The sequence below is a fragment of the Aythya fuligula genome, chromosome 5, assembly GCF_009819795.1.
Source record: "Aythya fuligula isolate bAytFul2 chromosome 5, bAytFul2.pri, whole genome shotgun sequence".
NCBI classification, from domain to species: Eukaryota; Metazoa; Chordata; class Aves; order Anseriformes; family Anatidae; genus Aythya; species Aythya fuligula.
The window spans coordinates 5171230-5194820 of NC_045563.1; the positions used below are offsets into that span (position 1 = coordinate 5171230).

At 37.6% G+C, this 23591-nt stretch overlaps 1 protein-coding gene across 1 annotated transcript in view; it reads left to right on the plus strand.

Annotated features, from left to right (window-relative positions):
- ARID4A (AT-rich interaction domain 4A) overlaps positions 1-23591 on the plus strand; it is a 47016-nt gene extending 23425 nt beyond the window's left edge. The window contains exons 12-25 of the mRNA XM_032188590.1: positions 7537-7609; positions 9760-9854; positions 10013-10110; positions 11620-11848; positions 13294-13544; positions 15717-15914; positions 17189-17273; positions 17438-17633; positions 17845-17907; positions 18854-19984; positions 20170-20274; positions 21080-21295; positions 22236-22382; positions 22759-23591. Coding sequence (XP_032044481.1) covers positions 7537-7609; positions 9760-9854; positions 10013-10110; positions 11620-11848; positions 13294-13544; positions 15717-15914; positions 17189-17273; positions 17438-17633; positions 17845-17907; positions 18854-19984; positions 20170-20274; positions 21080-21295; positions 22236-22382; positions 22759-22862 — 2991 coding nt within the window. The 3' untranslated portion in view covers positions 22863-23591. The remainder of the gene's footprint in view (positions 1-7536; positions 7610-9759; positions 9855-10012; positions 10111-11619; positions 11849-13293; positions 13545-15716; positions 15915-17188; positions 17274-17437; positions 17634-17844; positions 17908-18853; positions 19985-20169; positions 20275-21079; positions 21296-22235; positions 22383-22758) is intronic.

Consider the following 23591-nt stretch of genomic DNA (forward strand, 5'->3'; position numbering starts at 1 on the left):
GGAATATTTTGAGTTGCTCCTTTCTGATGACGGTTTCATGTCAACAAAATGTATTTGCATATTTTCCTTTTATTTCTGCTACCTGTTTTTAACCTCAATGTTAAATTTAGAAATAAAGCGTGTGGTGAGGGGGCAGGGCATCCTCGGTTGCGTTTGGGTGCGTTTTTTCGTGGTGGTTTGTTTTTTTGGTAATTTTCACAGCGCGCTTGGCAACGTTTGGTCCTTTTCTCGCAAAAAACACGGCGAAGTTTGTCTTCCGAGGAAGGTCAGATACCGTTTCCCTTTCACTTCCCCTGTAGTATGCGGTTTGTCACAGCGAAAACAGAATGGCTGTTCATACTTGGAGGCTGCCTACGGTGTTGCCTCAGCAACACTCTGTTGGTTTCCAGTGAGCATGCTCGCCCGGAGAGGGAAGATTTAGCCGAGGCTTGGCCGCCTGCCAGGGGAGGCTTGCCAGATGCTTTGAAATGGGCTGTCTCTTTCTTTTTTTTTTCTTTTTTTTTTTTTTCCCTTTCATGTAATGTCTGATTTTTTTTCTTTTTTTTTTTTTTTATATGGAAGAGAATGTAAGTAATGCCGTGTAACTGCGGATGCCGTGCAGTGCGAGAGAAAGCAAGGAAATATTTGGAAGGCAGGCTGAAATTATGTCCAGGCACTGGGCAGATTAGATAGAAAGGAAATAAATGCATTTTTACATTTGAAAGAATGCAGCTCATAGGTAAGGACGTTGTGTTTTAATCGGTGATGTTAACATTTTCGTTGAGAATGGGGGTTTGAGGTAGATTTTACAGCTTTCTGATCTGTGAACTGTCTGGTGGAGCATGCAACCAGGGTAGATCTTTCCACGTTAAAAAAAAAGACAATAAGAATCTATTTTTGGTGTTAATTTTATGCCTTAATAACAGTGTTCTGCAAAATGGAGTGGATGTCTATATGAAAATGCTGGTCTGGTTAGATAAATGTAAGGCTAAATGTGTGTAGAATGTAAAAAACCTTTGGGTTTTTTCCTCTGTTTGCAGTGAAAAGGACTGAATAGGCCACATTTTGCAGGGTGTGAACTGTTGCAGTCTGTACTGGTCTGTTTGTATTAACGTTGGCTAAAATTGCAGAATATCAGGCACTAAAAATCAGGGATTGCTATACTGGTTTTCTAGTACTTGTTTTTAAAATCATTTTTCATGGCTATTGCATAAAAGTGCTGTGTGTTTCAAACAAAGAAGGGGGAGGGGAAGCTTGGTGGCTTTTCTTAAAAAAAAAAAAAAAAAAGGCATTTCTATAAAAGAAATAAGGATATTTTTAAGGAATAATCTAAACGCAAAGTAGTGAAGCAAAGGATTCCAGGCAGGTAGGTGTGCTGATAGGAAAAGCTGTGGAATCCATTAATTCCAGGTGACAGGCAGAGATAGAAAAATAAGGTGAGCATCTTCATGCTGAAGCCATGTAGCAGGGGATAGATATTAATCTTTATAGATTGTCAGAGCAGAACTGTCATTCTGGCCCGTTCAATCAAATTCCTGATTCAACTGTTACCATACATAATCTTATTTTAATCGTGGGCCAAGCTAGATACTGCAGTTAAAGATCATTTCAAGAATTTGTCATAATTTCCTTTTTTCTTTTCCCTTAGAAGGGCAGTGATAACAGTTGCAAAGAGAATTGTCAAATGAATGATATTGCCTTCCCTGTATTTCACAGCAAATGCTGAATTACTCACGTTTTGCATTTACCTTCTGTAAAGTTTCTCCTTTATTATCAAGGTCAAAACAGCTTCTGCCCATCCTCTGCCAGAATACTCTCAGCAAACCTTTTGTTTTAGAACTGCAAGGTGCTATGTAGCTGAAGATGTGACGGAGATTTTCAAAAATGCTCCTTTTTCCTCCACGCCCTGCGCTCCCACTGTCTGAAATACACAGCAGCTTTGCTGTCAAGGCTTGGCCTGCTGCTGACCAGCCATGATAGGCCTTCATCACATCAATCAAACGGACCCAGGCCTACTTAATATATAATGAGAGCATAAAGTCAGGCAGAAGAGCCTAATTGTGAGAATGGAAGGGATCCTGCTTTTCTGGAGTAGAATCTTTTATAATGGTAATGGAGCAGAGACCTGCTGTAGCTGGTGATAATAGATCCTACTATTTTTCCAGTAGCTGGGTTAAAATCTGTAACTTTGTTTTGACAGAGACTGTCTTTCTAATTATGCTGCCTTCCATGAAATATGCAGAGTATGGTAGAATTAGCACGATTAGAATTATTATTTTCAGGGTTTACGTGGTTTTCTGTGATGTCTTTCTTATTCTGAGGAATGGGAACAATATGGTGATGGTGGTGAAATGCCAATCCTCATTGCTAGTAACTGACTTGGGTGGCCCAGAGTTGACTGTGACAGAGGAAAACGTGGAAATTGCTCATCATTGGCTTTAACAAGAGTTGTATTACAGTGAGTTGCTCAGCATGTTCAAATGGCTGGATTTTTGGCAATAATTGCAACATATGATGCAACTCAGGATAGCTTTTGATTCACAATGTGAGGTTTGAGCAACAGAACAGATGTTGCTTTTGTCACAAAAGATGAAAAATGAGGAGGTACTGTAGAAAAAAAAATTCATCAAACAAAAGTTTTAAAAAAATCACTCTATTGGGTTGACTCCAGATAAGAATCTGGGTATATCTTGGTTTTTATCCAGTTTTCAACATGGCAGAATAAGAGGGATCGCTGTGTTTTCAGGGCACATTTGGCAGTCAAATAATACACTGCAGTTAGAAGGAAGGAAAAAATCTGAATTCCAATATCTCCACATGGAAATAGAAGCTTTTGGAGTATTACTTGATTTTTATTATAAGTCCTATTACATATATTACTGTATTTGTTTCTACTTAAGTTGTTCTGTCAGGGAAGAAATTACACCTATTTGTTTCTGGGGATTAAGTAATTAAATACTAGCTAGCCATTTTACAAGGTAATATGTAGGCAACATTTGGTCCTCTCAGTCTTCCTGTTGTAGGCCTTTCCGTTTCTGAAGGAATCAAGGTTTCAGCCTACAGTTATTTGAAATACATTTTCAGTACTAGTTCTTAATAGACGTATTTACATAAGATCAGAATGAAAGTAAGGAGGAATTTGTTCTTCAGAGTTTGAATTTTGCAAGTTTCAAAACTGTATCTCATAACAACACAAGCTGGGAAAGGGGATTTCTGTCTTACTGGTAGAACTGGTTCCTTCCTGGAAAGGCTCTTCCAACTTGTCGCTTCAGTAGCAGTTTTTTCTTCTTTCACTTTATCCCCTCCTAATTGAACATCCCGAACATCGTCAGAAAAAAAATAATCTAGCTAGTTTATCTCCAGGCTTCTCTTGCCATTGAAAAAAAAAAGAGTTGTAGCACCTCCGTGTGTGTGGTTAGGGGAATTTTCGTTCATTCTTCATATTGACTGTCACCTGACAGACACGTGCGTAGTAGGTTTAATAGTGTGCGTTAATGTAAAGCATTTAGGGTTCTTCTATCACGACAGCAGTCAGAATTGCTTTACATTTTTGAGCAAGGAAAATGCCTTGCTATGCCTTCCAGTGTAGCCATTCTGCAAATAAATAAGCAAGGATCTGACTTCTCACGATAATCGTTAACATATATTTCATTAGCACTAAGTTCGTAAAAGAAGGATGAGTGTATGAAATCCATGGTGTGTTTTAGGGGTCTTGAGATTCCTCCAAATTTCCTTTCTGTTAGTTAAAATACTTACACTTCTTAAGTAGTTATTTTTTTCCCATGTAGTCTTTTCTCTTCAGTGACTTTGAGAGACCAGGTAACGCCTTACCTGACCTGTGCATTTCTGCTGCAACCTATGTGTGTGTAAGAAAATCTTCAAAGTTAACAAAGTCTGGCCTTTGGAAAGAAGTGGTCCATGCATTTAAAAAAATAAAAATAAAAATTGAAACGGGCATGTGTAGGAGTTTGGCTACTGTGAAGCATGGCCTGTGTTATACCATGAGCAAACGTTCTTAAAAAAGAATTTCTCGCTCCCAGTTTTGTGCTCACAGCCATTCTCAGAATATTCTTCAAAGGGGAGTGAAGAGGTTACAAGCTGAGGTGCAGCTCCAAGAAAAGCTGCTGCTGAGGATGGTTGGATTCTTGGTTCTTCCTGGTAGAAATGAATGCTTTAAGACTCCTCTCATCATCTCATGGTATAAAGCTGTTAACTTGTTGCAGTCAGTTTAATTCTTTTCATTTCCTTAATTAGCGTTCCAACTCAAGTGTTAGAAAGCAAATATGCAAGTGACAAACGCAATTAAATACTCTGAAACAACACAATTACGCTAATTCTGACACCTTATCTTGGTGTTGTATTCTTCTGAACTCCAGATCCTGCACACATTGTTCTCCCTCTTCGATTGCATTTCTTTCAGACGAGTTTATGGCATTGTCAGCCATTAATAACATAAAAGAAAGATCTGTCCCTGGTATCTCGGCTCAGTGGTGATTGAGCATATCATGTAGGTAGGGATTTGTTCTTTGTTTTGTAAAACAAACTGGTTCTTCCTTTCTGCTCCCACTCAGCTCCACAGGTTAGCATCCACAGAAGATTTAACAGCTTCCTGGAGAGTAAATGATGAGTCAGGGTAATAGAGCTATATTCTTTTTTAAAATGACACTAAAAATAGAGGGAAAGCTCCTGGTAAATAAAGGGGCTTGAAAGCAAATGAAGCAAAACCAATTACAAGTTTTCTGCAAGTTTCAGTGGGTTTTATGTAGTGCTTACTTTGATAACAAGAACCACCAAATACTTTTACAGGATACTTACGAGTGCGGTTAGTATTACTTGGAAGGTCATATGAAATGGAAATGGGAAATCCATTATACAGAGATTCTGTTTTTATTGCTGCTCTCATTTTTCAGTGTTTACAGTATTCTCTAACTGATGCGATCTGCTAGTGAGAAAGGAAGATCAACATCTCAAGCACCCTAAAAAATAGTTTGTTTTTTTTTTAATTATTACCGAAAAAGGTCATTCTGATTTATTTTTAATGAAATTCAAATGTGCCTTGCCCCGAAACAAAACAAATTTTTTCACATTGCATTTAGTTACAGATACTGGATGAACAACAAAAAGATCTCGCTTTTGAACTCCTGCCACTTAAAAATTTCATACTGTTTTGCCTCACTTGCACTTACCTTTGGGTAGTGTCTCCCTTTTTTGCAACATCTATATAGGGAAAAAATAAAATGGAGAGTCAGAATGCTCTAAAGAAAACTGATTTTGAAGAATCGTCACTGTGAACTTATGCCCAACCTAAAATGGGGATAAGTGCCTGGATACAGAAGTGAGTTTGGGAGGGGAGCAGTGTCACCCCAGTGCTTGCTGGAAACACATTTGGGGAATATTAGCTCTCCAGTCCCTCACTGATGGTGATGGCAGGTTGTGACACCAGTGTTTCTCAGGGGTTTTCTTCACTTCAGGTGCAGCTTTAGAGAATGCTGATTCACCATCTTGGATGATGGCTTGTATAGTTAGAGTAAGGAAGAGCAGACACCCCTGGGAGGTCCTGTGTCCAGGTACAAATAGGAAATAGATGACCTTGATGAAAAAATGATCTCTTTTTAAAAAAAATAAAATCCGTGGGTCTCAATGTTGCAATAATAATGTATGTGAAGGGTTGATCTCTCTGGTGAGTTTCTCATCTCTTTCTCTTTTTCTTAAATATCAAATCTTGGTCACTAGGGAAAAAAAGTATGATTTATTCCTCTGGAGATAGCATTCGGGTTATATTCAAGTCACCTCTCAGGAGGAGTCGCTGTCTTCCCTGGCGTGGGCACCAGGCACGAGTCAGACTCTCCGGGTCAAGGGGTGCCAGCCTCGCTCATGCTGTCACCAGAGAGAAGGAGGTGCAGCAGTCAGGATGTCTCACGTAGGTGAATGAATGTTGCAGGCAGGTTTGCTGTCCTGCTTCTATAAGGATGCAGAAGCTTTTCATCTTTCCCTTTTTGTTCTTCTTCAGGTGAAAATTCGTGGTGTCAGTGAAATGGTTAACGCTCTGTCTGCAAGAATGCTATTCCTAACCTCCATTTCTGCTGTTCTGACCTACAGCTCTGGTTTGGCATTATGCCCGCGTAAAAGAAATGGTTCAAGTACAAGTATTCAGAAATATTTCTGAATGTTTACTGTTATTTAGATAGATTGAGTTAGTGTAGTGTGAGTTGTATTGACTTCAGTCAGTAAACATTACAGTAGCTGTTAGAAATTTCTCGATCGTGAAGTTGGTTCACAGTCTAGATTGTTAAGAGGAAAAAAAAGCTGTGGTTTCTATAGCAATAATTCATTGCTTAACCTGGAAGAACATAATTCTTGAGATAACTGTTTCTCTTTATGTAATTTGTATAATACACAGCATGAGTAAATGGGAGACGATCCTGTACAATGTTCTGATTCTTCATTTAATTTCCTCAAGTTATTTCACAAAAAGAAATGGGAAAATGAGAAACAGATACTGTCTCTGCCTGACTACAGGTGATCCCTGTTGGGCTTTGAAGCTTAGAATTCGCTGAAGCAGAGAGAGCTGAAATTCATGATGCTTGGCAGATCGCTTTCTGGTTAACAAGGCAGTAGCATATACATTTACATTTCACTGCATATCTTCCTGCCTCGAAGCTTCAAGTTTATTGAATGCAGAGAAGGCTGAAACTGAAGTTACTGTTCTGGTTTCCTTCTGGAACTGCGTGTGACTTTGCTGTTATTTTTAATAATGTAATGGTAAGATTTTTGACACGTACTGTATGTCTTTCCTTTCAGACAGCTGCAGTCTTCCCTGAGCAAACTGCCTCACCAGCAATCCCTGTGATTGCCAGGCTGGCAGGAAGAATGTGGCATGCGTAAAGTGTTGCAGGGAAAATTTTTTTTTTTTTTTTGGCCTCTGCTAGAATTTCAGAATGCTGTTAAGTGTATATAGATAAGTAGAAATTATTTCCTCTTGCCTTCTGTCTTCCCCCCTTCCCTCCCATCCCCAAATTTACTTTATTTTCACCTGCAAAGAATAAAATCTCTATTAAACAGTTTAGGTTACTTCCTATAAAGTTTGTAAGAGTTTCTCTCTTTGAGGATTTATGTTTTAAAGATAAGATTCAGGTGTTTATAATACTAAATTATAGAAGATACATGGTCAGGAAATTGTGGAAGTGACTGTAAATGTGTTTCCAAATATGAGCTTGAAAAAAAAAGTAGCATTCCTGTGAACTGCTCCAGTCCTGTAAATAAGAGATCTTGTCTGTATTAGAATCAGATATTAGCTATATTTTCATTTTGAGGATCACACTTGTGCTCTTTCTGTCATGGATTGAGGCTTTCTCTGACCTGCACTTCCTTTTTATCCTCTTGAGGTACGTGCTTCAGTCTCCTGAGGAGATTTTGTCTTCTGGATGTTTCACCATTGCATCGGTATAGGGCCAAGTGGAAAGTGGTTTTGATTTAGTTTTTGCCATTTTGCTTTTGTACAAATAAATTATTACTTTGCATGCTTTGTTTTCATTATGACTGCATTTGTTTTCACAGCCCGAGGAAGAGCTTGATCCTGAAGAGAGGGACAACTTCCTCCAACAGCTTTATAAGTTTATGGAAGACAGAGGTAATAGCAAATTAATTATTTAAAACAAACAAACAACAACCTTTAGTCCATTTTTTCTGATAGCTTTAAAAGTATCTTGAAATGTAATGGATGTTGTTATAAGCATATTCTTATATCAGTGAACCAAGAGTAAGAGGCAGTCTGGTCAAGGAAAAACACTTTTCCCCATTTTCACATGTGGCAGATCTACTTCAAATACTTTGAAGCACAGTGCACAAAGGAAACAGAAATCCTCCCTGAGGTGTTCTGGTTTTGTTTTGCTTTTACAAAACCTTTTTTGTGTTAACAATCGCTGTTAAATAAGCTCTTGGTTGATTTCTTGTTGTGACAGCCACGGCTGGGAACTCTGCTGCTGTTAATCTCAGGCTGGAACCTGAGGCAGCTATTCACGGATGATGAAATTCAACCAGCAGATAATAGGAGATGTGCCATCTTCAGCTCCTTGCAGAACTGTCTTAATCATGATCCTCACCTGAAGAAACAAAACTCTGCTTTGTCCAGTAACTAGAACAAGAAAACAGTGTATTTTAAATGCTTTTCTTTACAGAATTAGGTGAGACTGTTATAAATTGGAGCAGTTAAAGTCGTGGGGTAAGACATCCGTTGGTAGTACACATGCAGTGTATAGGCAGAGAGCAGGATGTACCTGCTGACTTGGGAGAACTGTTACATAAGCTGTTCATATCTGAAGTTGTGATAGGACTGACACTACAGTGGGATGCAGGTAGTGTCAGAATATTTCTCCTTTATTTCCTTTTAAAGTACAACATTTTCTTGGGTTTTAAAGTGAAAATAAAACATCAGGTTAACTTTGTTAAAGAGGCTCTGCATCCATATGGATGAGGTCTCTTCTCAACCACTCAATAACAAAGGAAGAGTTCCAAGTCTGTTCAATATTGCCAGGTGCTTATCACAGATCATGTATTATGGCAGAGTATACTGCAGTACAGCATTGTGAGGCCATTTGTGTAGAACCAGTGTTTTTAGAGACAGCCTGTTATTCTTCCAAGACAGGTTATTTCAGGAAAAATAATAATAATAATAAGAAAACTGTTGGTGGTGTAAAATCTATACTTCTGGTAGACTGGTTCTTCCCCCTTTTCTGTTTTCTTTCTTCCCTGCTCCCTTTCTTAAACACTTACCAAACCTACTACAAACCAAGTAGAGAGATGATGCCAGTGATCTACAGAGGAGAAAGAAGAAAGCATTTGTGCACTGAATTTGAAGTTCCAGTGTAGAAACTGTTCTTTAAGCTAGCATGTTGATTGAGCAATATGCACGTCTTCTTCAGGACAGGGTCTTTCTCCCTGACCTTTTTTCCCTCTGCTTTTATAGCAACATGTGTTCCCACCAGATTTGTTCTACATTCTCTTCTCTCATTAAGAATATTTTGATTTATATAACTATGCCAGTATTCCTAAATAAAGTTATTTTCAAGATTCCAAATACAATTGCATGAAGATGAAGGAAAATGACAAGCAGCAGGAAAGAGGTTTGATGTTCCTCCTTGCTGGGATGAATACTATCTACATAGGCAGCTGCTTTCCCCAGTCACTTGGTTTCTCCTTTTGAAATTATTATTTTTTATATAATTCCCACTCATCTGAGAAAAGGAAAGAATTTGACTCAGAATTGTCCCAAATGTTCATGTCCTGTTAGGACTGTGCTGTTTCACGTTCTGCCTGAGTCTCTTCGTAGTTCAGCATTTCTGCTTCTTTCCCATTCCTTTCAGACCACAGTGTTTTGAGTTACTGTCTTCACACGTTGCTATATTCCAGCATTTATCAGGCACTCTGCAGAGCTTGCTGCAATTCTGCCTGCCCCCACCCTCAGGAGAGGAACAGTGGGATGCAGCCAGTTGGATAGGGATTATCGCACAGAACTGGAAAGGAGATCAAGAAATCGTAGTTATCAAGCAGCTGGTGGCAGTATGCTAATAAAACAGTCAGAAATATGTGATGTATCCAAAAGAGGGGTTGGAAACTACTGAACTGCAACATACAGAACTATTAAAGAGAGATGTTAAAATGTAGAGAGGTGTCAAGCGTGAAGAGTGTGTATCCAGGTAATCAAGTGGGTGCTGTATGAATGGAAAAAGCAGTTTTGTGTTCTGTGTGATAACATTTTATTTCTATCTTTGTTTTATTTAGGTACTCCTATCAACAAACCACCTGTTCTGGGCTACAAGGACCTTAATCTCTTCAAACTTTTTAGACTGGTATATCAGCAGGGTGGGTGTGACAATGTAAGTGTCGGATGTTTCCTAAAACTAAACATGTCTCATCCTTCTTAAAGGTCGTGAACTGTGTCTTTGTTAAGTGTCATTCCTTAATGTTCTTGGTAAACAAAACCTGAAAACTTACCTTTTTTTTTTTTTTTTTTTTCTTTTTCCCCCCACCAAAGATTGAGAGCGGAGCTGTATGGAAGCAAATTTATATGGACCTTGGCATTCCTATTTTGAACTCGGCTGCTTCCTACAATGTAAAAACTGCTTATAGAAAGTAAGTTCTCCTATTGTATAATGGTGAAAACATTCTTAGTTGCTGTTTTTTTTAATTACTTGTACAATATTAAAGCAATTTTTGCTAGTTTAATGAAACAGTAGTTGACATTCTTCAGATAACGAGGAGTTTTGAGCGTTTTCCAGTGCCAAGGATTGAAATGATGGAGAAAAGGAGGAGTGGTCAGGACTGGATAAGTTCTTGTTGCTGTAATACAGTAGAATCCTGCTCATTTTCTTATCAAGAAGCGTTTATTTTCAGCAGGTGATGCTGCCATTTCAGAATATAACAGTCATTTAGGAGCAAAAAGGTTTTGGCAAACTCAGCTTTGCAATTTGTGGTTATTGATCTCAGTCGCATGCTCTTTGAAGAAGCCTGTAGATTCTGCATGCTGTGAGCAGAATTTTATACCAGTTTCTTTAACTTCCTCACAAATGTTGGTAGAGGAAGATGTGTTTCAGGCAGCATGTTTAAATGTCATCTTTGTGTGGCATCTGTGGAATAATAGCTTTAGAGCATAACCGATGTACATTGCTATGGTGATGTGACGGTATTGAGTAGCAAAATTACTACTGTGATTGAAAATGCATAACACTTTTTATTCTGACCTCTAGTTTCCAGTAAGGTTATAACTGGTGAAACGGAAACCTTTTAGGAATTACATTTTTCAGTCTCGTTTTCTAAATAAAGGTTATTTTAATTATTTATTCTCCTGAAAGTTTGAGCAAGAAATGATTGGGCTTTTTGAGTAGAAGGATAGAATGAGGTTCTCTTGACTCGAACCTATGGAAATTTGGCTGATTGAATAGGGATGGCTAATGACTCAACTCACATTAATGTTGATGAAAATATTTAGACTGTCTTCAGTGGGATTTGAACTGGGCACATATTTAAGGTCTGAATTTACAGAGAAGAGTATGTATGATAAAAAAAAAAAATAGAAATGTTGCACATATTTATTTATTACAGTGGAGGTAATGATGTTGTATGAACACATGATGGTGTGTTGTGATTTACATACTTACTCTTTGAGGGATAAGCTAGTTCATACTTCTCTCACCTGTAGCTGGATTAGAGTGTGTACACAGGCAGTTACCAGAGGACAAGCTGATGCACGACAATTTGTTACCATGTGGTAACTTGTTTGTATGCCCGTATTATAATACTGGGCTGATCTTAGCTGTCAGTGTACGTTTGCAAAACAGTGTACATATTCGTAAGCTTTACTGTCATGAGTTCTTAATTGGACAGAGATGAAGTTAAATGTGTGAGAAGCACCTGTGTGTACATGCAGAGTTTTCCTTTTTGCTGCTTGACTTGTGTGCAGAACTGTTTCATTTCAGAACCTCCTCTGGCATTTTTGTTTCCTGAAGTTACTACTCCTGCTTTTCCCTACAAGCAGAAAAAGAGCTTTTTTATTTATTTTTTTATTATTATTTTTTTTTTCACTTCAATGAATTAAAAAACACAAGGTGAAATGTATAAATGAAACTTTCTTTCTACCTATAGGTATCTTTATGGTTTTGAAGAGTACTGCCGTTCGGCAAACATTCAGTTCAGGACCATCCATCACAATGAACCAAAAGTCGTAGAAGACATACAGAAACACGAGGAACCAATGGAGGAAAGTGTGAAAGAGGAGCAAAAAATGCCTCCAACAGAAGTAAAAAAAGAAGCAGAAGAAAATTATTCCAGCAGTGAGAGTGAAAAAGAAGAAATAGAACTAAGATCCCCAAGGGTAAGTAGTTCGAACTGATTTCTATTTAGTACTTAACAAAACCCCTTTGTATACTAAACAGTTTACATAATGAGTTTTCCCTTGTGGAGCAACTGTACATTTGAATTAATGTTCTTGTATGAGAGCGTAGGACAGTGTTCAGTGAACGAAGAGTTGGTGTTCAGTTGTTAATTACATTCTACCTGTGAATAGAATCGGTTTTCATTATTTCTTTGTATTCTAAACCATCCATGGGATTTGCTAAGGCTGTGTTGATGTCAGCTGTGTTTCTATTCGGGGATAGTTTGAGAGCTACTGAGAGCTGTGTATCATCAGAACAGAGAAACCCAGCAGGACAATCCTGGTTGTGGGTGGGAATTTCCCCAGGCACATGGAATTCAGAGCTGTGCATCAGGAAGCAAGGATATTGAGGGACTGCTACAGCCTAAAGAATCAAAGGAAGTCCCGTTTCTTTGAGTTGATTTTTATCACGATATCTCTTTTAATTGAAGAAAACATGCAATTTTACAGTACAGAGACAAAAGAGGAGAGGGAAGATTTTGTTGTTTTTTGTCTTCCTCTGTCTTTGAATGCTGTATAGGTGAGGGTTGTGTTAGTAGTTACATAGATAAGAGCTGTGACCCATCAGCTGGTAGAAACTGGACCTGATCAAGAATACAAGAGTACTTTAAAGGTATTTGAATATGACTGAATTAGGGTGCTGTAGCACTCCCGTTGGTTCTTTTAAAAAGTCATTATGTGCTCTTTAGAAGAGAACTGTGACTAAAGGACAAGAAAATGCAACTTTTAAAATTGTTAAAGTTGTAAGCATCCTGTTAACTAAAATGTAATCCTATTGAAGTACCTCTTGTAAATCAATTTTTCAAACAAGGATATGGCCTTTAAATCACTAGTTGAAAGACATACTGTAAACATAAGTTTAGATTTACATTCTGTATTCTATCTAAAGTGTTTTTTCCAAACCGTATCAGCCTTGATGAAGTTCCTGGCATGACACTAGCTTTGTTTTTTTGTTTTACCTTGACAAACTTTTTTTGGTTCTTGAGATGATAAAGGAATCAAAGTTATTTTTTTTAATTGTTTGTTGTTGATGTTAATTTGTTAATAACTAAATATTACTTGATCATATATTTTATTACTTTATTAATCCGGTCAACAACTGTCTGTTTATGAATGATTTCAAAGTATTTACTGTTTTACTGTGAATCATAATTATAGTGCCTTCATTACTGTTGTCTTTGGATTGCCTCCAAATAACTAACCTTGCATTCATAACGTATTTTAAATGTTCTGGTTACTATGCAATGTCTTTATCAAAGATAGTTCTAGTAGTAAAATTGTTAATCTGTACTAGACCCCCCCAAGAACCTGTCACAGTGCCAGACAGCAGTTGTCCAGCTACTCAAAGTACCTTTTAAAAACTTCTAATTTTGTTTCTGTTCTAGGGACGAAGAAGACTTGCCCGTGATGCAACGCCTGCTAAAAGAGAGAGTGAAGAGGATAAAACACAAGATAAATTAAAAGACAGTAACAAGGAAAACAAAGATATAGAGGAAACACTTGAGAATGCAGAAAAGAAAGAAAATGAAACTCCACTAGGGAGAAAAACTACACCAAAGCAAAAAGAGAAAAAAATTAAAAAACAGGAAGAGTCTGATAAAGAGTCAGATGAAGAGGAAGAGAGGCAGAGGGAGAGGTAAGAATTAATTTGTAGCACCTCCTTAGGAGTATATCTGTGTCCTGATAGAGCCATATTCCAAGCAAGAGTATCCACAGAGCTGGAGATCTGACCAGTTTCTAAGATGTGGAAATCAGAGACCTTAATTCGCTCAGCCAGACAGGAAAAAGAAAATACTATTTCAAGCTCGGAGAGTTTACTATACTTGAAGGAGTGACCTTTTTTCTGGGAGACGGCTGGCAGTATTTTTCACTTCCATTTCCGTGAAAGTCCTGCCAAGGTTGTCTTTGTGCTTTATCACACTAGTACGTGTAGGTGTCAAGTAGAGCAGGCAGCTATATGGGTGGTGAGCAACTGGGCAGTTAAAATACAGATGGAAAAAAGCCCCTCTTCTGTGCTTAATGCTGACCACTGAACCTACAGCTTGCATAGTTTTGTTGTTACTTAAATGTATTGTAGGTAGGAGAGGATCTGCCAAGAAGGCAGAGGAAAAAAGAGTTTGAATGAAACCTAAAGGTAGGTTGAAAAGAACGGGATGGAGATACGTGGCAGGCAGCGACTGAGTGACTGAGTAGTGGATGGGTGAGGAGACAGCAGAGGAAACAAACCATGTGCTGAGGGCTACCGGGTCTGGCTGGGGTGGAGTTAACATTCCCTGCAGCAGCCCCTGCAGTGCTGTGCTCTGCACCTGTAGCTAGAACAGCACTGGGAAACACCAGGGTTGTGTCTGCTGCTGAGCAGTACTGGCACCGCATCAGGGCTCCCTCCAACCCGGGGTGGGCAAGAGGTGGGGAGGGAACATCACCAGGACAGCTCACCGAAACCAACCGAAGGGATATTCCATGCCACGTGATGTCACACAGCAACAGAAGGTGGGAAAGGGGAAGGAGAGGAGAGGCTCTCGTTACGAAGACTTCTGTCCTCCCAAACAACCACTACGCCTGTTGAGTCCCTGTGTCCCAGGCCATGGCCAAATATCACTTATTCTGGGAAGTAGAGAATTATTTTTTTCCTCTCTCTGTGCTTCTTCATGGCCTTTGCTAGGTTTTTTTTTTCCCCTCTTCCTTTACCCTTTAATCAAATTCTTCCCCTCTTCTGAGGGGGAGTGAGAGAGCAGCTGTAGTGGAGTTTGGCTGCCCAGCAGGGTAAAACCACCACCCAAGGGAAAATTGCACCTGGAGACCAAGTTTGACAGCTTGAATTGGATTTACATTCCTGGTTAAAAACAAGCTATGACCGGGTGTCTGAGTTTTTACCAGAGTAGATGTCTTCTATCTAACAACTTCTGTCTGTGGTCAAGGGTAGGATTTTAATTGTTTGAGCTGTTTTTCCTGCTTTGTTTTGCTGATCCATGTGGCCAAGCTGTGTGGGACACAGTTGCTAATTAATAGGATTTGTTGAGTTACAAGCAGGGATATTGCATCTTTTCTGCTAAAGAGGTTTGAGGAATGGAAGCAACAGTTATTTTAAAGAAAATGTTACTGTGCAGCTCAAAGAAAAATATTGGAGTAGAGCATAGCATGCAAAAATGCCTCAAATGTGCAGGCACAGTGTGGGTGTGTAGCAGGTTGTAGGGGTATGTCAAATGACTAAGACATCAAAAATAGTTTTCTTTTAAGTGATACGGGTGGTGCTTGTCAGCTTTGTTTTTCTTTCAACTGTTTGCCCCAACAGGATAGTTCATCTTTCACTGAGGGCCAGCAAAAATATTGTATTAAAAGAAATCCGTAGTCTTTCAGTGTTTTCCTTCCTGGGGACTTTTTTTTAGTTTAACTTTTACATTATTCTAAGTTTACCCTAAAAATGGGTTAGACTGATTGTTGGAACAATGTTTTGATACTGTGTTTAAATATTGGATATAACTAATAAGATGTAGATGTAGCTAATAAAAGCTGTGTAGACACCTAAATTTGGTTAAAAACTGCTGTAATCAAGATTTGTTGCAGTAGAATGGTGTTCATATCCATGAGAGGACATCATGTTTGGCCATCCAAACTTCCATATGCTGTTAGTAAGCTATAATCTATTAATCAAAGTGTAGATGAAAACGAAATTTTTACAAAGTAATGTGTCAAAAGCAAGTATGTTTTAAAAGTAGAGCAGGATGCAAAAAAGCTTGGCTGTGCTAGTTAAATGTTAAAATTTTGATTATGACTAATTAGTGGGTATTTTGAATATACTTTACTGCAGGGAGGAAATGGAGAACAAAGGAGAATCAGAAGGTGAAGAGGATGAGGAGGACGCAGAACCCTGCCTGACTGGAACCAAAGTAAAAGTAAAATACGGACGTGGAAAGACTCAAAAAATTTATGAAGCCAGTATTAAAAGCACTGAAATTGACGATGGAGAAGTTTTATATTTAGTTCATTACTACGGTTGGAATGTAAGGTGAGAACACATTGCATTTCATTTCTTGATTCGTTAAAAAGATTATTACTTCCAAAACAGTGCTTGTTTTGGAGAAGATAGTCGGTGACTTGCCTCTGAGTTGAATTATCAACATGGTAACAGGATCTGACTCTTCTACTTTTCAATGGTAGTAATTTTGTTCATGGTATGACGCTGTTGCATTGAAATCTCAGAATAGACTTGTATGTTTCCAAGTTTCCATCCTGCTTGAAGTGAGTAATCCTCTCTCCTCACAGGAGTATCCCTGTAATTTATTGTGTCAGCTAGTGTTAGCAGCATCAGACTTTTAAATAAGAGTCACTGGGAACAGTGAAAATGTCTGCAATTAGAAGATTATCAAGTACTGAGATTTTGGCAACAAAATTTATTCTTGCGTTCAGTGTTAACTGTGATTATAAAGAATGGTTGTTACATGTAGAGAGGGTAGGAGAGAGCTAAGCAACAGAGAACTACAGGAAAAAAATCATCAAAGCTTCTCTTGGCAGCCACGCTGATACTGCTGTAGAAATTGCTGTTTTTTTGTTTTTTTTTTTTTTTTAAGAGCATTGTGATTATACAGGCAAACATATCACAAGTGATATTTAAAAAAATAAAAATAAAACACTTCTGTTGTATAACTTGAGAATTGATAAAATCCGTAAGTTTTTAAGTAAATTAAGCAAATATATTTTTGAGGCAACGTTAAGTTTGGGCGGGAGGAGAGAGTGGTATTCCCCCAGATACGTACATGTTTCTCTTTGCCTTGATAATAACTCAGGAAATTTTGATAAGCACTAGCAGTATATTTTACGCTTTTCAGAATCTTTCTGTTTGTTGCTATAATTTAAAAACTCAGTGAAAAAAGGTATATTTTATCTGTTTTCACCAAATCATGCCTCAGCAACATCTGGTATATCATGTGACATTATTCAGAAATTGTGTAGCTGTCTCATTTTCCTGACTTGTAGTGCTTTGCAAGCAAGAGATGTGGAGCTTTGTACCAACATTCCCCCATGCCTCTGTTCACAAATTTTCTTAAAATCTTAGAAGGCAAATTAGAAATTATTATTAGAAGAAAAAAATAGAATATTAATAATCAAATTTATTAGAAACTTAATCTTTCTAATGCCAAAATACTGCTTGTATTCGTAAATATATGCTCTACTTTTCTACCTCTCCTTAATAAATATTTTCTGTAATTCAGTCTTTTAAACATCATATTGCAAACAAGTTTTTATATGCCGTAGTAAAAGTATGTTGTTTTGTTTTTTCAGGTATGATGAATGGGTGAAAGCTGATCGGATTATCTGGCCTGTGGACAAAGGAGGACCAAAGAGAAAACAGAAGAAAAGAACAAAAGTAATATTATTTCAATAAGTTTCTTATAGTACCATACTTTATGATTATGATAGTTCTTAATTTTAAAAAAAGATTATTTAGTCCGTAGTCTAGCTTTTTAATTGATGTATAGGGTTAAATAAGAAAAGGTTTCACGTTAATAAATACCCAATTCTCTCCCTCAGAATAAAGAAGACAGTGAAAAGGATGAGAAGAAAGAGGAGGAGAAACAAAAATCAAAGCGAGGGCGGCCGCCTCTGAAATCTACTCTTCCATCAAACACATCTTTATCCAAAACACCTAATAGCGAAGGTAAATCGGGAGCCAGAAGTGCACGGAACAACTTGTCAGATTCCTCACCATTGCCAAATGGAACAGAAGGTACATCTGATGCACTCTTGTTCTGGCATGGAAGTGCATGTAAACAGTGATGTAATGCAGTGCATTAACATGACAACTTCAGGGAACAGAGTGCTTTCAGCAGCTTTGAAGTCCTACTTAACCAGTCAGCGTGCAAGCAGTAAAACAACAACAAAAAAATGCAGTGCAGATTTTACTCTATAAAAATTAATATTTTTGATTTTGATTTTAGCAACCCCTTCCAGGCAGACGAGACGTAGCTCAGGAATGTTTGATTCTGATAGAGGATCAAACGGTGAGTGATCTCAGTCCTGTGTATGTTTTTCAGGTTTTTTAGTACCTTTTTTGAAAAGAGGTTTCTGTTTATTTATTTTTTTATTTATTTTTGGTTTCCCTCATGAATTTTACTGAGGAAGTAGTTGAACTGAAACTGCTGAAGAGCACAATTTGCTCACAGGCAAGCTATGGCATAGGAATGACAGTGCAAGTCACCCTATCTTCTTTAGCCACAGCCTTTCAGTCTTAATCCTGAACAGACCAAATCTAGTGGTATAATATTAGTTTTTATAATGGTAATTAAGTCCTCAGCCTCAGTAGTGCATCATCCAGTAAAGTTAAATATATACAAATTACAACAATATTTTTGATATTTCTAAGCCTCTGTGAGAAAGATCTGAAGTGAAATCAACACCTTTTAGTACAGGTCCCTTGAAAAAATCTGGTCACATAATAGTGCTTGCATTTTAAATGGTATGTGATTGGTACAACAGTTTAGCAATGGACTGTCCATATTGTGGTGTGGGAGAGGTGTTTTGTTTTGGTTTTTTTTTTTCCCCTGATTGGAGGGGTGAACGTGAAAAAAAGTTTCGGTTTGGTTGTTGGTTGCTTGGTTTTGCTGATGTCAGATTGGGTGATGATATCTACAGGTAGATAAACAGGTCGTTGGAATATGTAAAATCATTTTTGCTAAACTGATTTGTTCATACTGGATAATTTGGGGAATAGGACTGCTGCTGTTACAGTAGTTAATAGGGGTTTTTAGTAACAATAAGAACTGTAGTAAGTGTATTCATTAATACACATTTTGTTTGTTATTGAAATTTGGAACTGTTTATTGTAAATCGATTTTAGTAGCATGGAATTCTTGTAAACGTTTTTGTGTAGTTGACTAAAGTAATGGTAATTGATGATTTAGGGTGATTTTCCCTTCTGTTTTTTTTTTTTTATTTTTATTTTTGCAGACTCTGGCTCATCTGACAGTGAAGCAGATGAGTCATCTGAGAAGAATTTGAATGAAGAATTTTCTCCAGAAACTTCAGAACTGGAAAAAAATGAAAAACTAAATGATGAGAAGCTAGATGAGGAAAGCCCAAAGATCCCTCATGCACTGAGAGAAAATGACAGGAGTCAAGTGCAGCCATTGGAAACACTGAAACTGGAAGTTGAAGAAAGTGAACAAATTGTTCAGATTTTTGGAAATAAATCAGAACAAATGGAAGAAATCAAGAGAGAAGCTGAAAAATCACCTAAAGGAAAAGGGAGAAGGAGCAAGACAAAAGATCCCTGTTTAGAGAATGCAAAGATTTCACCAGGAAGTCAGGAAGATGTGGCAAATGAATCTCTTACAGAAAGTGAAAGATTAGACATGTCTTCCTTGGACTGTAAAGAGATTTCCAGCACTACTGAAAGTGAAATGGAACCTTCTACAAAAGATAAGAAGCTTTTGAAAAGGAAAACTTCAGAGCAGGCATCACCTGAGAAAAGGAATCGACGGGAGAGTGAAATGGAAGTCCCAAATATTGTATCTGATGAGAGGACCAATGAATGTACCGGGGCAGAGGAATGTAGAGGGCTGAACGCTGAAGAGTCTCTCAGAACTGAGAATGAAGAAATGCCATCCCTGGTGGCAGAATCGGTTCAGCATGGTCAAGAGATGAGGAATGAGAACTTTGAATGTCCATCTGAGGAAAACGATAACGTTCCCTTAAAAGATGAGGATGATGCAATGCCTCAGATTGGTCCGGAAACTTTGCTCTGTCATGAAGTAGACTTGGATGACTTGGATGAAAAGGAGAAGAGCAGTAGCGAAGACACAATATCAGAAAAGCCAGACCCAAATACTTCAAATTCAAATCCGTCTGCCTTACCCCCTGCTGCCCAGTCAAGCTTTTCGGTGGCCTCGCCTCTTACTCTCAGTCAGGATGAGTCCCGCAGCATCAAGAGTGAGAGTGACATGACTATTGAAGTCGACAGCGTGGCAGAGGAATCTCAAGAGGGGCTCTGCGAAAGCGAGTCTGCTAACGGGTTTGAGGCCAGTACCACGTCAAGCAATTGTAGCATAGCGGTGCAAGAAAGAGACATCGGAGAGAAGGGTGAGCGTTGCCTCTGGAAAGGCAGTTTAATGGTTTCTGAAGTCATCTTAAGTCTGGTATTGCTTTGCTAAAATTGACTGCTTTGTTTTGTCTTCTAGCTTTACATTTCTTTCTTGCTTATAAAAAGAGTTCATTTGTAGCAGAAATGTTTGAGGTGCATTTTTATTCCTTTTCCCCTCACGTAGGTCAAAAAAGACCCAGTGACAGCAGTAGTGGAACACTGGCAAAAAAACAAAAGCGTACTCCAAAGCGATCAAGTGCTGCAGCCAAAAATGAAAAGAATGGAACAGGTACATTCCTGAGGGGGGTGATGGGGAAGGGTGTGCTGTCATACAGACATGTATAGGGCCCCCTGCTTTCATTGTTACAGACAGAATATTTCTGTTAACTGGAACTTATGTTTCCATACCTCAATTTTGGTAATCATTGTTACCTTGATCAAAATTTGAAGAAGCCAAATAGAATGAGTCAATATATTTGGGCCTTGTGAAAGCTTTGGTTTTTTTTTTGTTTGTTTGTTTGTTTGTTTTTTTGTTGTTGTTTTTATTATTATTATTTATTTTGAATATCAAACTAAAATGGTTAATTATCTGACATAGAATATTCAGAAATTTTCCAGCTAATGTAGAACATAGAAAGTATTGCATGAATCTAAAATGTTTGCATATGCTATAGCTTGAAATGTTCTGTTTCTTGTTAAAGCTTTTATGCTATTAGTTGTGTTTCACAAGTGTTCTATCTGTATTAATACAGTCTTAATCTTTAAAAAAGGAGTTCTAGCGTCTGCTTTATATTAGAACCCCAAAATATGTGGCTTAGGATAGCTTATCATTGTTCCTTATTAATTCTGTAGCAAAAAATGATTATTACTCCTTAACTAAAGGGCCTGGTCAGTCCTTGACTCTTCTGCATTAAAGATCAGTTCACTTGAGAGTTCAGCCCATGTTGTATCTGATGATTCAAATTTTCCTGTGTGTATTTTGGAATTTTCCGAGCAAGGAGGAGCAGTTCTTTCTTAATCCTTTTTGTAATTTATATAACATTTTTAAAATGTCAGTGTTTGTTTTGAAGTCAAGTATATTTCTCTTACTGCAGGACAAAGCAGTGACAGTGAAGACCTTCCTGTCCTGGACAGTTCCAGTAAATGTACTCCTGTGAAACACATGAACTCATCCAAACCACAGAAGATTTCTCGATCACCTGCAAGAGTGATGTCACCTCACATCAAAGATGGAGAGAAGGATAAACACAGAGAGAAGCACCACCACCAGAATGCTTCTCCTAGAGTACACAAATGGAGTTTTCAACTCAGTAAGTTGTTTTTGTTGTTGTTGTTGTTGGTTGTTTTGTTTTTGTTTTTTTAGTTTTTTTAGTTTTTATTTTTTTTTCTTAAACTGTGAAGCATAAATTTTGAGGTGTAGGATCTTCAATATTTTAGAAAAGCTTCAGCAAAGTCTTCAGAGTGAATGCTTGAATTCCTTAGCTACATTCACTATTATTTCTGTGCTTTCCAGCTTTTTTTTTTTTTTAAGTAGACAGAAATGTGATTTTTACACACGCACATATTCCTCTGCTTGTTGATCCCAGATGATTTTAAGTAATCTTCAGTAAATTTTGGGGTTATGAAGTGTCTGTACGCTGCAGTCCTAACTCTTTCATACTCCCCCAAAAAGTGAATGTAGTCTGAATGTAGTTTTTGGTGCCATGATCAAAATATTAAAGTTCAGGAGTCAATGCTGCTAAAATTGAGATTGTAATCTGAACAGGTAGCGATTGGATGAACAGGATGATAAGAGATTACTTGGTGTATTTTATCATGCGTTTCTTTTCTTTTTCTCACTTGTCATTTTTTTAAAAAGGCCTAAAACTAAGGAAGATAAAGACATTTTTTTGAGTGCCACTCTTCCTTCTTTCACTGATAAGAAGAAGAAAGAAAGATCTTTCATTAAGAGTGCATCTAGGAAGGATAGTTAAATATCTACAGTGTAGCCTTTCCTCATGGGCAGCATGATTCTTATTAGTGTTATCTGCCTGATTTAAGGAGCTTGGATTAGAGGGAATTTACAAGAATATTTTTTTTCTGAAAGAAGAATATGTGAATTCCTGTATTCTAAATCAGTCACAGGCCTTTTTGGTGTAGTGTTACGGAAGTGTTATCTTTCACACTGCGTCTTGTATACTCTGAAAGCTGCATTCATTTTTCTAAGATCACCTTAATGAAGCTTTTCTTCCTTTTCTTCTCGCTTTTAAGATGAACTGGACAATATGAGCAGTGCTGAAAGGATCTCTTTCTTACAAGAAAAACTACAGGAAATCAGAAAGTACTACATGTCTCTGAAGTCAGAAGTAGCAACCATAGACAGGAGAAGAAAGCGATTAAAAAAGAAAGACAGAGAAGGTAACTTTCAAATTTGCTTTTTGCTTCCCCTGAGATGTTCATTTTCTTGCAAATACACAATCTGAAGCAACTGAAGTTTGACAGTATTGTTTTTTTGGGGGAAAAAAAGTGTTATATGCTTATTCTGTTCATATATATGTATTTAGAAAGAGTATCTGTGGCTTTTCAGAACTCGAACGTAACAAAAACACTTACTGATTTTTTTTTTTATAATTGTCCATTGGGAATTTGGACTTCCTAGTTGCAAGTATGGTCTGAGTATATCAGTTTCTGTGATGTGCAAAATCTTTGAGGTCTTTTTAATATAATAACTACAGAAACCTTCATTATGATACGTACTTGGACAGTCTGATGCTGATATGTTCTGTATATTCAGTGTCTCATACAGGAGCGTCCATGTCATCTGCTTCGTCAGACACTGGAATGAGTCCATCGTCGTCTTCTCCTCCCCAAAATGTGCTTGCTGTAGAATGCAGGTGATACACATTTCTCTGCCTTGCCAGCAACTTGCTGCCATGGACTTAAATCCTGAAATTCAACCACAGAAAGCACTCAACTGGTTTGACATTGCCAAGTATATCCTGTACACACTTCCACTGCTGGACTATATCTGTTCTACCCTCCTTTTTTTTGTTGTTTGTTTGTTTGTTTTTTAATTTACTGTTCAGAGAAATTAAGCTCATTGATAACTGAAGGTTTGTAGGCACAATGTGACATGCTTGTCATTGTGTTTGTTTTTGTTTTGTTTTTTTGTTAATGCAGAGAAAGGGCACTTATCAAATTTGAAAAGTTATGTCCAATGAAGCATTCAGGTGTTCTAGGGAAATCTTAGAAGAGCAAGTGCACCAAGTAGACATCAGAATATTATCAAAATGAACTGAGAAACTGCTGCACTTTCACCGAGCTGTATATTGACTCTTGGTGAGTAGTTCCTCTTTGTGGAAGCACTTGCTATACAGAACTGCCAAAGTATGTGTTCAGCAATGTGCCCAGTTTTAAAGATGTAAATGGGACAAAATAAATTGTGAAAGGAAGTGTAGTTGACTGAAAACTACAGTTGTAATAAGTCTTCCACTTTTTATAGGATTTTTGAGCACACAATTATGCAAATATTTTAATGTTTATTAATGTTTACAGTGGAATTGTGAATAGGTTTTCAGTGGACTATCTTATCCCTTGACAAAAATATTTTGTCTTTTTTCTATGTAA